This window comes from Leptonotus elevatus, chromosome 6, assembly GCF_054856555.1.
Source record: "Leptonotus elevatus isolate MCC_2025b chromosome 6, RoL_Lele_1.0, whole genome shotgun sequence".
Lineage (NCBI taxonomy): Eukaryota > Metazoa > Chordata > Actinopteri > Syngnathiformes > Syngnathidae > Leptonotus > Leptonotus elevatus.
The window spans coordinates 17,911,682-17,924,944 of record NC_141244.1 but is presented as its reverse complement, the minus strand read 5'-3'; the positions used below and the strand labels follow the sequence as shown (position 1 = coordinate 17,924,944).

Here is a 13,263-nt window from a genome sequence, read left to right as displayed (position 1 = left end):
TCTCAGAGGCTGAGCTCATTTCTGATGAGTATGTACCAAGCAGGCATGACGTGATGGTGGAAAAGTAAACAAGTCGTCCTTATGTTCTGCTATGGGATGTACAGTATATGTTGCTAGCTTTTTACAGAGGATAGCGACTTTTGACAGTTTTCAGCCATTTCTGAGGTTTTTGACGGCTTGTTTGCCGAGTCGCTTTCAATCCAACGTGTGGGCACGTTCTCCTCTTTCGCCTGCAGAGAGGATGTATGGAGCAGTGAAAGAAAGAGGCCAAAAAGGCCCAGAAAAAAGGGTGCAAGTGAGGAGGCGAGAGTGACACTTTCGCACCCGCTTGCTAGCGTGCATCCCCCCCCTCCCATCCGTGTTTGCTTTGCAGTCTGTGAAATGGAAGCCAGAGCAAACTGCGGCACACGGGATGAAAGCCGTGGAAAGCCGAGGCTGGCCGTGAGAGGTCGGGAAAGACCCGTGGGCGGACATAGAAGACATCGGCAGGGATAGCGTCGCCATTTGCCAAAATGAGGTGAAAAAAACCAAGGCAAGATTTATATTACAACACTTTTCATTTATTCCATTAAGTTTTCACATCTTTAAACAATATCTTATAGTTTTGCTATGTACACATGTACATATAAACACATAGAAAACAACTGTACAGTGTATGTTTTCAGGAAGTCCCTTCAGTTTGAGGTTCGACAAGTCTGCAAGCGTGTACCATGACAAGACTGACTCAACAACATTGCACTTATGTTGGCTTATTTGGGACTCATGAGCATTTTCAAGAACAGAAATGAAAAAAAAAAAATCACACATTTTGAATCGATTTTGTTTGTTCAAGTACAATGATTCTCAAAGTGTGGTAACTTGGGCTCAATGTAGTGGTACTTGAAAGAATCATAGCTGTTAGTACACATTTCCAATATTTAGCCACAATATTGATATTCAAATTGTGCGTGATGTTACAGGGACTTGCAATAATATTTTTGTGGAAAACTTGTCGGTCATCATGGTAGTATTTGAAGCGCTCAATCTTTTTTTTTCATTTTTTGGTGGTACTTGGTGTAAAAGTTTTGAAACAGCTTCATGACAAACATCATTTAAAATGGTCCAAAGTATTGAAGTAAATGCTTTTAAAGCAGTCCCTGAAGGAAAATGTGTTGTAGTGAACAGTGGTATGCTGACTTGAGGCTTGCAGAGATGAGTGCTACACAATAACGGCACAAAAACAAAACAAAAATAAACAGCCACAGTACTGGCGGTGTACCTACTGAGTGGTATGAAAAACTCATTTACAAATTGCTCAGAACAGAAAATGCTGCTTCATCCTGATCAGAATACAAAAAACAAAACAAAAAACAAAATGGAGGTCCTCTTCTTTGGAGTGATCCACACTCCACATTCACATTCCAGCTTTGTTTTTAAATTTTTTTATATAAAAGCTCTGTATTCATTGTAAAAAAAACACACAAATAAAATAGTGTCCATGACCCCAGTGACCAGCACTGGGCCGCTTTGCAATGTTTTTTGTTGTTGTTGTTGTTCAGTGTAGCATCACCGCTAACAAAACCGCAACAAGCGTCAAGACAAGCGAGAAGCAGACGGGCCTCGTTCCTGAATTTCCGACGCTCCTCTGGACGTTGGGCTCCATGGCGGTCGGGTCGTCTGCGAACACGAACGAAACAAATAGTGAGCGTGTGACTCGGTGGCCCGGCCGTGTGAAAAGTCACCCCTCTTGATTCCTCACCTGCTGGGAGACGATTGGAGAGGTTGTGGACTCCACCGGCAGAGACCAACTTGGCTTTCGACGCGTCCAAGCTCTTCTCCGTGTCCGCCTTGGACTTGCCCGCATGAGTCTTTGCCGAGCCTTTCTGTCCGGCGACGTCCACTTTGAGCCTCAGACAGTCCTGGCCGTGATGATGCATCGGCTTGGCTGTTGGGAGCACACACATATAGACGAAACATTGTGAGTACTTTTACATTTTATGCGTTGTATAATATAATGGTTAACTTGTTTTAAAGTATTCAGAATGTTAAAATGTTTCATTTTTAACAATGTTACTAAACAGTGACGCTTTTTCCATTATGCGTCTGTCAGGCTTCAAATGATGACTAGTTTTACTTTATTTTAGTTGTATTGCGCAGTAGGTAGCTTGTTTTTATGTTTGAATGTCAGTAAGAGTGTTAGAATTTGACTTTTTTTTTTTAACCAATTTTACAAAGCAGAGAAGCTACACTGCTCTATTATGTGCCAGTGTGGCTTGTCTTTTTTTTTTTGTTTTTTAATACTTTTACGACAGTTAAAAATGATAAAATATTATATTTTCACCAATTCTACTAAAAAGTGAAGCTTTCTATAAACTGTTTTCTTTTTCCTTTTCATAATAACTGCCACATTGTCCTTTTTGTGTGGATTTTGTTCTTTGCTTTTGGGTGTTTGTCACCACATTGCACCAGAGAGGGCGCTGTAGGGCGTGTGTGAACGTGATTGGGGAGAAGAAGAGCTTAGGATGGATGGTGAGAAAGTATCATAGCAAGACATGACGGTGTTAAGTGTGAAAGAGAGAAATAGAAATAAGAAGTTAGAAGAAAGGAAGCTAAACCTAGCTCTTTTTTTTTTAGGGACATCTACATAGCCAAGGAGGTTAGTTTAGTTTGTCTGTCAATGTTTATGTAAGTTAAATTGAAGTTGTCTTGATTTTCTTTATGCTAATTATTGTGTTTGTATGTGTATTTTTGCTTTAGTTTTCACGGTGGATTCATCGTTTGTCAATAAGTTCTATGAGTACATCTTCAAATTGTGAGTAGTTTTACTTTATTGTAGTTTTTACTAAGTTATTTTATTGTAATTTTACTAAGCAGCTACTATTTTTTATAAACTGCTTCCTGACCCCTTTCCTTTACATTAGTCAGGATTCAAACAGTAAGTAGTTTTACTTCATTTTAGCTGCACTTGTATACCAGTTGAGAAATGTTACTTGAAACTCTGCGCAGTTAAAAAGAAAAGAAAAAACAATAACAAAAACAAACAAACATTTGGCTCTAATTGGACTTTTTATTTCCATGACCTCTCATGGGAAAACGTATTTATCCAAACTTTCCTGAACCCTGCCCGCGTTCGACCTCAACGTTTGCACTGTACTCTCGTTAATATTGCCGTCAAATACTTACAGATGTAATAATAGCTCTCTCCCTGCCTGAACTCCTTGCCCAGGGTGAAGGGGGTGAAGCGCTGGAACTTCTCCGAGAACTTCTCGGGAGCGTGGGGGGCGAAGGGCCGCGAGCACTCCCAGCGCAGCTGGTCGAACGAGTGCGGCTTGCACACGTCGTAGTCGTCCTTCTCCACCATGTAGAGCACGTAGCGCTCGGCCGAGTGCGACGGCACCTCGCCGTGGCTGTAGTGCGGGCAGATGATGTCCAGGTAGTCGTTGATGCGGACTTCCACCGTGTACTCGTCCCACAGGAAGCTGAGGGGGAGACGAGAAAAGGCGATGATGAATGATGGAGGGCCTCACAAATGTTTTTGTTGGAAGCAACCGCGTTGACAATAATAATGAGGTTTAATTACGCGTGTCGCAACGCAACTCGCACCTGTTTACCCTCTGGTGCACGTGTGCAGCGTTTGTCTAGTTCAGCTTGCATAAAGCGCTAATTAGTGTGACAATTTAAGTCAGGTTGGACTTGTTCAGACTTGGCGCCGTTCCGCTCACACACCTTATACTTACTCTCGCTACCAAACACCACTGTAACACTTTTTTTTTAGGCCCACACTCAAAACACTTCTTTTTTTACACTCCCAATGTGTTTTTCTCCACTTTGCTTTCTTCAAAGAGGGAGACAAAGGGGGCGTGGTTGAGTCAGACTGACGCCCTCCTGCTCTCTTTTCATCTTTATCCTTTCTTTAGGTTTTATGGCTCTTTTCAAGCCTCGCCGTCTCCACTTGGCGCACTCATGTCAACATGAGAGTTGTGTCGCAACGAGGATATTATACTTCAGCAATACTAGCAAAATAGATCAATACAACGGGGGGGAATTTGAAACAAAATAAAATAAAAACAAGAATATCTTTAAAAAACAAAAGCTAGATGAAAGAAAAAAACTAAATCTGATTACGGTGAAAATGCGAAAATTTTAATTACATATTTATTTAAAATATATCTATTTTCTGTATTACTGTTAACTCATTCACTGCCATTGACGGCTATAAAATACTTAAAAAAATAATAAAAATAATAAAAGATTATTAAAAATTTAGACTTTTTCATAATTAATCCCATGACTTCACTAGTTAACTCTTTTCATACTCTTGTTGACGTCTATAGACGTCAATGGCAGTGAATGAGTTAATTTGGAAATTGTAGTTCATTTATATACTTTTTAAAAAAAAAATTATCTTGGACTTATCATATTTAATTTAAAAAAACACACACACTATAAAAACTAATTCAAACTAACTGACAAGAATGCATCAGCGAGTGAAAGCGCCAACAACTCCCGTGTGCTGTTTGTGTGTCTGTGGGCATCAAAGCGCAGGACGTCCTGCCTCTTTACCCCCCTCCCCAAATCTCCTCCCGTTGTTGTGGCTCCTGCTCGCACCCCCTGGCCAAAGCAGACGCAGTGGCTCCAATCACGGGCCTTTAACCCCTCCTTCCTGAAACTGCGTGTGTGTGTATACGTGTGTGTATGCGTGTGTGTGTATACGTATGTGTGTGTGTTAGCAGTAACCCACCAGTCAAAACATGCTTTGTTAGCTGACTACAATTCTAAACTTGTTAGGTGGGGCTAATAGGTTGGTCAGCCCCCAACCACTACGCATTTCCTCAACATGTAAACTACCCAAGAATGACATTTGTTGTAGCTTTTAAAACAACAACAACAACAACAAAACACCTCTTGTTTCTATTATCTTTCTGTTACAAGTTGATATGTCCTGTAAAGCAATCTATCAAACCCGTCCCCGTATCTATTCCATATCAGTTTTAAGTCCATGTATTACCCTTTGCCCTTTGTCCTCACTATAACATTTCATCTCACGAGCATGACGACGAGGTCGCACTAGTATTACTAGTACCATTGGTCGTTCAATATAGTGGCTTGTCCAAAGCGGAGCAAATGGAAAGTCTTGCCAATTTCATTCATCGTGAGGAAAAAGTCTCCTTTTATTCTGCGCCTCCAATGGCCGACCGAGCTAATTAAAAGCTGTTAAGCGGTCTGGGGCCAACGTGTAGGGAGGAGAACTGAATCGGGCGTAATTATACCCTTCCCCTCCCCATGGAGCGTGGAGGCCCGAAGGCTCCGGGGCCCCTCAAAACCTCTGCGCCTTACCCCCTGTGGAGCCTTCACTTAAGCATGATTGGAGCGGATGTGTCCAATTTATGAGCTCATCCAGTGTGCTTTTCTCACAATTAAATTGTTTCGGAATGTATCCCAAGCGCCGTATGATGCAACAATCGGAAAACGTTTATTATGATGCATTATGGGCATTTTCAGCGTTTTTTTTCCCTCTGAGGTTTCATTTGTTTTTTAAAATATGGGATGAAATGTTCCCAAGGGGTTCCCGCCCCTTTACATCTGGCCCATCAAAGCTCTCCGGGCTGCCGCGTCCCCGGCTGCCACGGGCTGACACTTCTCACGGGGGTGAGAGTCGCGTTAACGTGATACTGAAGCTGCGTCGTGGGGATGTGGGGCCAGGTGTGCGTATGTGCGTGTGGGCTCGCCTCGCACCAATTTGCTCAGGTTTTCCCGCGTGCCATTCTCCTGGGAAGGCGCTCTGAAGACCCACATTAGTCTCATTAAGGGAGAAGAGCACACTTCAAAAGGGTTGCAAGTTAAACAGTGCTGAAGGACTACTTTTTTGACAAAGGGCCTGTGAAGAGAACACTTGTATTGGCACAGTTCACTTTGGCTTGATTCATCACTGTTGTATTATGTCCATTCTGCGCTTTTGTTACTTTGCTAAGTAATATGGGAGTGCCCATTCAGTAACACGTACCACAATGAAAATAGGCTGAAAAGTGCCACAAAATTATCTCATTGATTGAGTAATTGATAAATATTTATTTTACATTGTTTAATACAATAACCTGCAGGTATTATTTTTGGGAATTGGGCTTTAAAAGGCAGAGCCTGGCCTTAAGCGTGACATGGGTATTGAGTGTAGCGATAGCTAGCTGTTAACTAGCTAACACGTTGGCCAGTCTGCGACTTGAGTAACTCCGAGTTGTGTTTATCGGCAATACCGGGGTTTTTTTTCAATAGAGCGAGTGCACTGGCATTTTGTAACCTCACTTGCAGGGACGTTACAATAAGTTAAAAAAAAAACATTGACAAGTTTTATTAAATGAGCTAACATTAGCTAGCTCATGTTGACGCCGTACTCTTGTGGTACACATTGCACTTTTGTTGAGTGTGAAATTAAGCCAAACTTTGGACATTTTCTGTCTTTTATGGACTCTTTGCTACTGGCTCACTACCATTGCGCCAACTTTTGCATTTTTCCTTGTAGTTTGTTTTTATTTAATTATTTTTGTTTTCAAATTCTGTTAGTTCTAATTCAATTTTAGAGCACGTGGATAACCGATCCCTGCAAAGCTTTGAGGCTTTTTATTTTATTTTTTTAATTAATCACTAGCCCTACTCGTAATGCTATAGCGACATCATTTGAAGATACAGGTAGTGGAAACCTGACTTGCGTCGTAGCAGGATGCAATTCACTCTTCAAAAGACTCGTCGCTTTCGTACGCGAATGCAATGAGCTGAAATGATGGTGCCTGGTGCCAACGTGGCTATTGAGGCCAACTGATGCCGCGGGCTCATGAACACATCTGTTTATTAAGGTCGACTGTCTGTTTGTGGCAGAGGTAGGTCAGTTCACACTAATGAGCTTTTTTGCATCGCCGGCCATTGTTTGCACGCGAGTGTCTGTAACATTTGCAGTCCGCAGACGAGCATTGTCACATTCTGCCGCCACATTTTTCCACTTGCACCCCCCCTTCCATCGCTCGCCCCTTTCCACCGTTCACCCCGGCCGTGCTACAGTGCCTCCATTTGTCCCCGGAGCGCTCGGCTGGCTGGTTTGGGTCAAACAACTGACACGCTCTTTCACTGGGGAACGCGCGGGTCAGGGGGTCAGAGTTCACGGTTGCTATGCTTCGCGCACACACCTCGTATCTGTTTCACGCGCGCAAAACCGCAGTCAGCAACACCGAAACACTAAACAGATGAACCTCCGATGCACCCTGCCACCGCCATTTGCTACTCAGGTGATCAGAAGTGTGTGCGCGTACTGGAATGTTACGACGAGGGGGTTGCGGTTTGGACGGTTTAGTGCTAAGGACCCGTGCTCATTTAATACCCTATTAATTCACTGTGCTGTGTCAGATTTCCGCCTCTTTAGCACCGGCCAAGGAGCTGTCAGTGGTTCTTCCACTGTTGGATCGCTCTATCACAGCTGATTGACTTTTAGTGTACGGCGCTGCCAATAGTGCGCCGTAAAAGGACGGGCATAATAATACAGTAGTTGATTAATGGATCATTACTCATTCTGTCACCATGGACTTAATTGAGTGATTGCGACAGAATGGAGTGCATCGGCAGAGTTCTCGTAACTTGTTTGGCTGTCGAAAGCAAAACATGACGTTAGCTATCTTTGAAGACTGTGATTCTCAACTATTTGTTACATATTACACTGGAGAACACACACACAAAAAATCGGAGTTAGATTTTTATGCTGATTCCAAAATTGCTTTTTTCTCCACATCTTACCCTCCAGATAAGTAAAATTCCACTGATTAGCTGTACAAAGACTGCAGTAAGACGATCTGATATACACAAAACTAGTTTGTGCAGTCACAACTGAGCTCCCAATAGGTCAGTCCTATCAATATTTACAAACCGAAAGCTAGCATAGTTGGAATAAAGAGGATTAGCGCTGGCTTTTCTCTTAACCCTGCAACTATGGGCATACCTGCTGTAAGCACTTTTTGTTTTGTACTGTGTGTTTTTTTAGTTTACATACATACATTTAATATTTAAGAAAATGGGGATTCTATAGCTCAAAAACCGGATGAACTAGAAATAAGAAGAATTTTTAAAAAAATCATTCATTTCATATTATTGTAAGAAAAAAATTCTATATTGGGATATATAGGCCTTACCTGACTACTCAAGAGTTGAGAACTCGTACTGGTATCAGTCTGAAAAACGTGGCATCGGACATCCCCGTTTAAAATAAATAAAAAATATAATATATTATTAGTTGATTCCCTATCATGTAAATCACGCAGTGCGCCTCCAGACCTGTTTTTGCACAATATTTCCCAAAGGGAAATGACCAACCTAGCTTCTATTCACTATTTGCACTTGGGCGTGCTTTTATGTGCATACGCTTTTTTTATTTTTTTGCATTTGCAGAATAAGAGGGTTTAAAATTGTCACCGCCGCCATTTCACACTCATTCAATTCCCCCAAACTTCTCCCCTCCCGTCATCCATCACTGTCCACTCTCTCCTCCCTTCGTCTGCCTCGCCTTTATTCTCACAAATGAGACCAACCCCCCTCACGTCTTCACCTCAGGTTTGTTCCGTCTCTTAATGCTGACTTAATATACCAGGGCTCTTCATCCAGGCTAATTTTTCAACACGCGGTCTAACCCCTCTTTCACCCTGTGCCCAGACCTCTACTCCTCCCCTTTGCCCCCTAAATCCTTTCACCCACCCTTTTTTTCCCCCTCACATCCTCACATACTGTCAGCCATGAATAGCAAAAGGCTAAATTGTAGCATCTTGGCTGAATGTGGCGGAGGGCTTCACAGGGAATAAATTCAGCAAGATGTTTAAAGTAAAAATCTACCAAGTTATGTCTGATTTAATTAAGGTTAAAGAAAACCACCGCGCATGGCTAAAACTGCCCCATAGGGGGCGATGGTGGGCTACAAGCTGGATTTGCAAAACTATGTGTGAAATGCAATGAATGAGCAAGTGTACACACACACATAACGCATGCCTGCCCACACACACTACAATGCCGGGGCCTCTGGGATACTAGCAGAGTTGAGAGGTGCCCTGTCCACCTCCAGTGGAAAACTACCAAGGCCAAAACAGAGAAGGGTCTGTGAAAAAAAAAAAGAGAAAAAAAAAAGGTTGGCGGGAGAGAGAAAGTGAGTAGTGGGAAGGAGGAGGAGGAGGAAGTCTGAAGCACAGATAAGGAAGTGAGAGGAAGAGCAGAAAGAAGGCGAGGACAATCACAGAGCGGGAGTACATCCACACACAAGTGAGTGATGGTCGAAAAAGAACTTAGCCTTGTTATTGATTTTTTTTAATGTATACTCCCAGAAAAAGGGGGGTGACTTACGACTCCATTACTGTCATTAGTGACACACTACACTGAAGTAGCCGATAAGGCTCATTACCGGACTCCAAAGTAACTATTATGCAGTGAACCCCTGCCTATTCAAGGTCGCCATTCACTATTTTGTAGTGTCTTGGTGCCAAGGAACTATGTTAAAGTGAGTTAAGGAGTTTCATTTAGACAAAATTTGTGATTTGCTGCTATCTTGGCACCAGGGAACCAAATTAAAGTGTGTTGAAGAGCTCAATTTGGACAAGAGTAGTGCTTTGCCATCATATTGGTCCCAATGGACTATGTTGGAGTTGAAGAGCTTCATTTTGACAAAACAAGTGCTTTGCCACCCTCTTCTGACATCACCATGGTACTATGTTGAAGTGAGTTGAGGGGCTTCATTTAAACAAAAGTAGTGCTCTGCTACACTTTTGTGGCCTCTTGGCGCCAAGGAACTCTGTTTAAGTGAGTTAAGGAGGTTCATTTAGACAAAGGTAGTGCTTTGTCACCATTTTTTAGGGTCAATTTAAAAAATATATTTTTAAGGGAGAAGTCAATTAGTCACAGATTTTTGAGATTCGCGGCAGGGCTTGGTCCAAAACCACACATTTACAGATATATACAATTTTGGAGCCAGCCAGTCGGAGCCAAGACCTAAACAGACACATTTGAATCACTTCTGCATGTGCCCTGTTGAGAGAATCCTACTCAGAAAGTACAATGATGTACTGTACTTACTTTTGAGGATGAAAACAATGTAGGAGATTATGCATAGATTGAACCCGCTGTCGTCTATTTTTGCCTCATAGATTACCACGAACATAATGTAATGAAACGGGCCAAAACGTTACATCACCGGATCACGGGAGAAGATCAAAAAATAGCACCGAGCCAAGCCAGCGAGATGATACTTTTGTGTCTGTGGGTCAGATGGTCAGATTACAAACCGTCTGTAATCTATATTAGTGTGCGCTCTCCTTCTGGCGGGATTAAACGGCCCCGGGGAGCAGACGGGCTTGATTTGAAGAGGGGAGGGTGACGAGTGGCAGAGTTGGAGGTTGGCCGTCTTCAACTTTAACTCGTGTCGAGACAGGCCCGAGACGTCACGCTGGAGTCCCGACTGACACAAATCACGGGAACGAACCGGGTGGGATCAGATTTAGCAGCCAGGAGCAAGGTTTGAAAAATAATAAATAACAGACAGGTAGTCACAGAAGACAGCCGACGGCGTGGAGTGCCCACTGGAATGCCGCCTGATGCTAATATTAACATTGAAGTCCTCTCTCGCCAGCCTACAGGCGTGCGTACGTGTGACTCGCGCATTTTCATGACCACGCTTGAACTGATTGCCGCTCCCCATTTGACTCGCAGCCCACAATTAATCTCCAATCACTTCCCATTCAACGCTGGCTCAAGCTACCAAAGGTTCTATTAAATCACGCCACAATTCTACTCGGGCACACACACAAGAAGAGGCGTGTAACGTGAAAAAAACAAGACTAGACCTGACTGCGCGCAACACGCCTCACCACCTGTCATGAAGGAACACACACGCACATACTAAATCATTACTAGTGGACACTTGTGCGACACACACACTCGCCTACATGAATGGGCAGACTGCTGCCATCTGCTCGCCGTCCTCATCCCTAAGACAAATCACTCGCTGTACAATCGAGAGAGAGAGAATCAATTAGCATCACTTATCCACAGTCACGGCGCAGTCAAATGGCGCTGACGGATTTAGGGCGAATCCCGCCAACAGGTGACCGATTGATCACCAGGGGGTGGGGACCAGATTGAGGATTAAGAAGGTTCAAGCTATGTTTTGTGCTGCTAGAATTTTTTAATAAAAGCATCTAGTAGTTGATGCTCCATGAAATGTCCCTGAGCCCCCCCCCACCCCCCTCAGGTGTAGTGACTCAGGTGGGTCAAACCTTAGTCACTCATAGTCATGACTGCAAACTTTCCACTAGCCTTCCCTTTTTTATTCGGGCACTGTCTGATCCCCCTTTTTAGGCCCACTGTCATGTTAAAGGTCAATTAAAGCACCACTAATGTAATCAAGACAGAGTTGGGCCTTAATGGCTTTTGCCTTGCTATTTTATTTTTGGTCTCGATTAATCGAACGAGCAATGAGTGGCTGTAAAGTCAGTCCTACTTAAACCCCGCAATTTTTTTTTAATTTTTTTATAATCTTTCTTTCTCTGTACACCACTCGCATTGAAAGCTCAATAAATCGCACCCCTCCACGTCAAGTCGCATCGATCCTATTGAGTGGTCGGCTGGAATTACATTTCTGCCCCCCCCCCCCCCCCCCCCTCTCTCCCTTGCCCCCACGGTAGTTTAGTGCAATCAGCATTTTGTGCACGAGTGGCAGCACTTAGTGACGCTTCTTTTGCACAATCTATTTATTGCTATAACACTGTGCATTGCTGTTAAATATATAGTTTACTCGTGCTGCAGTGCACAACCTGCCGGGTTGAAAAACTTAAGATGCATAAAATAGCGTCGACATCAAATGAATGAAAAGTAATACTAATTACTAATTCGTTTAACGTACATCTTCAAAGGACATGAAAGAGATTGCCCCCCCAAAAAACTTCAAAGACGCTCTTTGCACCAAAGAGAACATTTGTGACGTCATCAAATGACATAAACAAGCATTCTCGTGGACGCACGTTGCTACTTACTTTGAATTGGAGCTGTTCCAGTAGACGCTATGCCTCTCCGCGCGGGCGAACCAAGCACCGACGCTCAGCACCAAACACAGAGCAAACGCCAAATCCATGGTTGATCTTCTCACCGAGCAAGTAAATAAACTCACGCGAGTCGTCTTGTGTGTTTACTCGAAGCAGGTCAGACGTTCCAAACACTCTACTCCACTGACTGACTGTTAAACCGGAGCGCGTCTTACGTCTGTTTTGTCTACTCGAGACCCCGCCTCTCGCGTAGAGCCAACCAATCACGGAGAGGCGGCGGCGTGAGTGCCCTGCCCACCACCGGGAGCAAGTGCAGACGCGCCCTTCAGCTGCTGCGAAAGAGAGAAAAAACAAAAACACAAAAACAACCATGAGCAGTTGTAGAATTAGAGCGTGGTGAAAAAGAGTCAACAAGACGTAAGATTTAAAAGTAGTTAGCTGCATCATGCGGTCGGTAAAATACGATGGAAACATAAATACAACTAAGAAGCATGCATTTAAAAAAAAAGAAAAAAAATAGTATTTTTTTTTTTTTTTTTTTAATGAAAATACAAAATTACGTGTTTACAAGTGTGATTAGTGATAAGCAACACTGCAAAAATAATGTTACAATAGTTACATCGAATTTTCAGGTTCTTAGGTTACACTCAACATTTCTAAACAGTACTTTTTTCTTCTCTGGAACAGTAAAGTCAACAATGTTTGTGATTTTTATTAAGTGATTGAGATTCTGGGGACTTATGGGGAAAACAGACAGCAGCGACATGGCGGAACATGAACCAGGGAGCATTAACCACAATGGCAACAGAATAGATTTAGAGAGACATGCTATTTCCCATTAGAGCCTTATTTAAGAGAATTTTGTTGTTGTTGTTGGTTCAAGTAATGAGTATATATTTTTTTAGTTCTGATTAGCTTTAAGCATGTTTTTGGTTCGTCATTTCACATTAGCAAAGCTATGGGAACACGTTTTGATGACATAAAAGCCTGAGCTAACGCTAGTTTTTTTTTTTAGTGCCAGGTTATGAAAACAAATAATGTACTGTGTACTTTTGTGTCTTTCTTAAATCTTTACTTTTTAAACTATTTTTTTTCTAAGTACAGGACTTTAATAAATAACTGTTAATGTTTTATGTTATGTTTATTCTATGTCGTGTTTCTGTAAAGCGCTTTGTGACAGTTAAGGCTGTTTGAAAGCTAGCTACATCATGCAAGCCGTAGAATAGGATGG

The 13,263-nt window shown here is 42.7% G+C and overlaps 1 protein-coding gene across 1 annotated transcript; it reads right to left on the bottom strand.

Annotated features, from left to right (window-relative positions):
* Positions 1-538: 538 nt before the first annotated feature.
* efna1b (ephrin-A1b) lies at positions 539-12,238 on the bottom strand. Its single transcript, XM_086079284.1, has 4 exons — positions 12,024-12,238; positions 3,163-3,458; positions 1,739-1,924; positions 539-1,656 (listed from the first exon to the last, which is right to left on the bottom strand). The coding sequence occupies exons 1-4, from the start codon at positions 12,119-12,121 to the stop codon at positions 1,535-1,537; spliced, it is 702 nt and encodes a 233-aa protein (XP_085935410.1). The 5' UTR covers positions 12,122-12,238; the 3' UTR covers positions 539-1,534.
* Between the last annotated feature and the right edge of the window lie 1,025 nt (positions 12,239-13,263).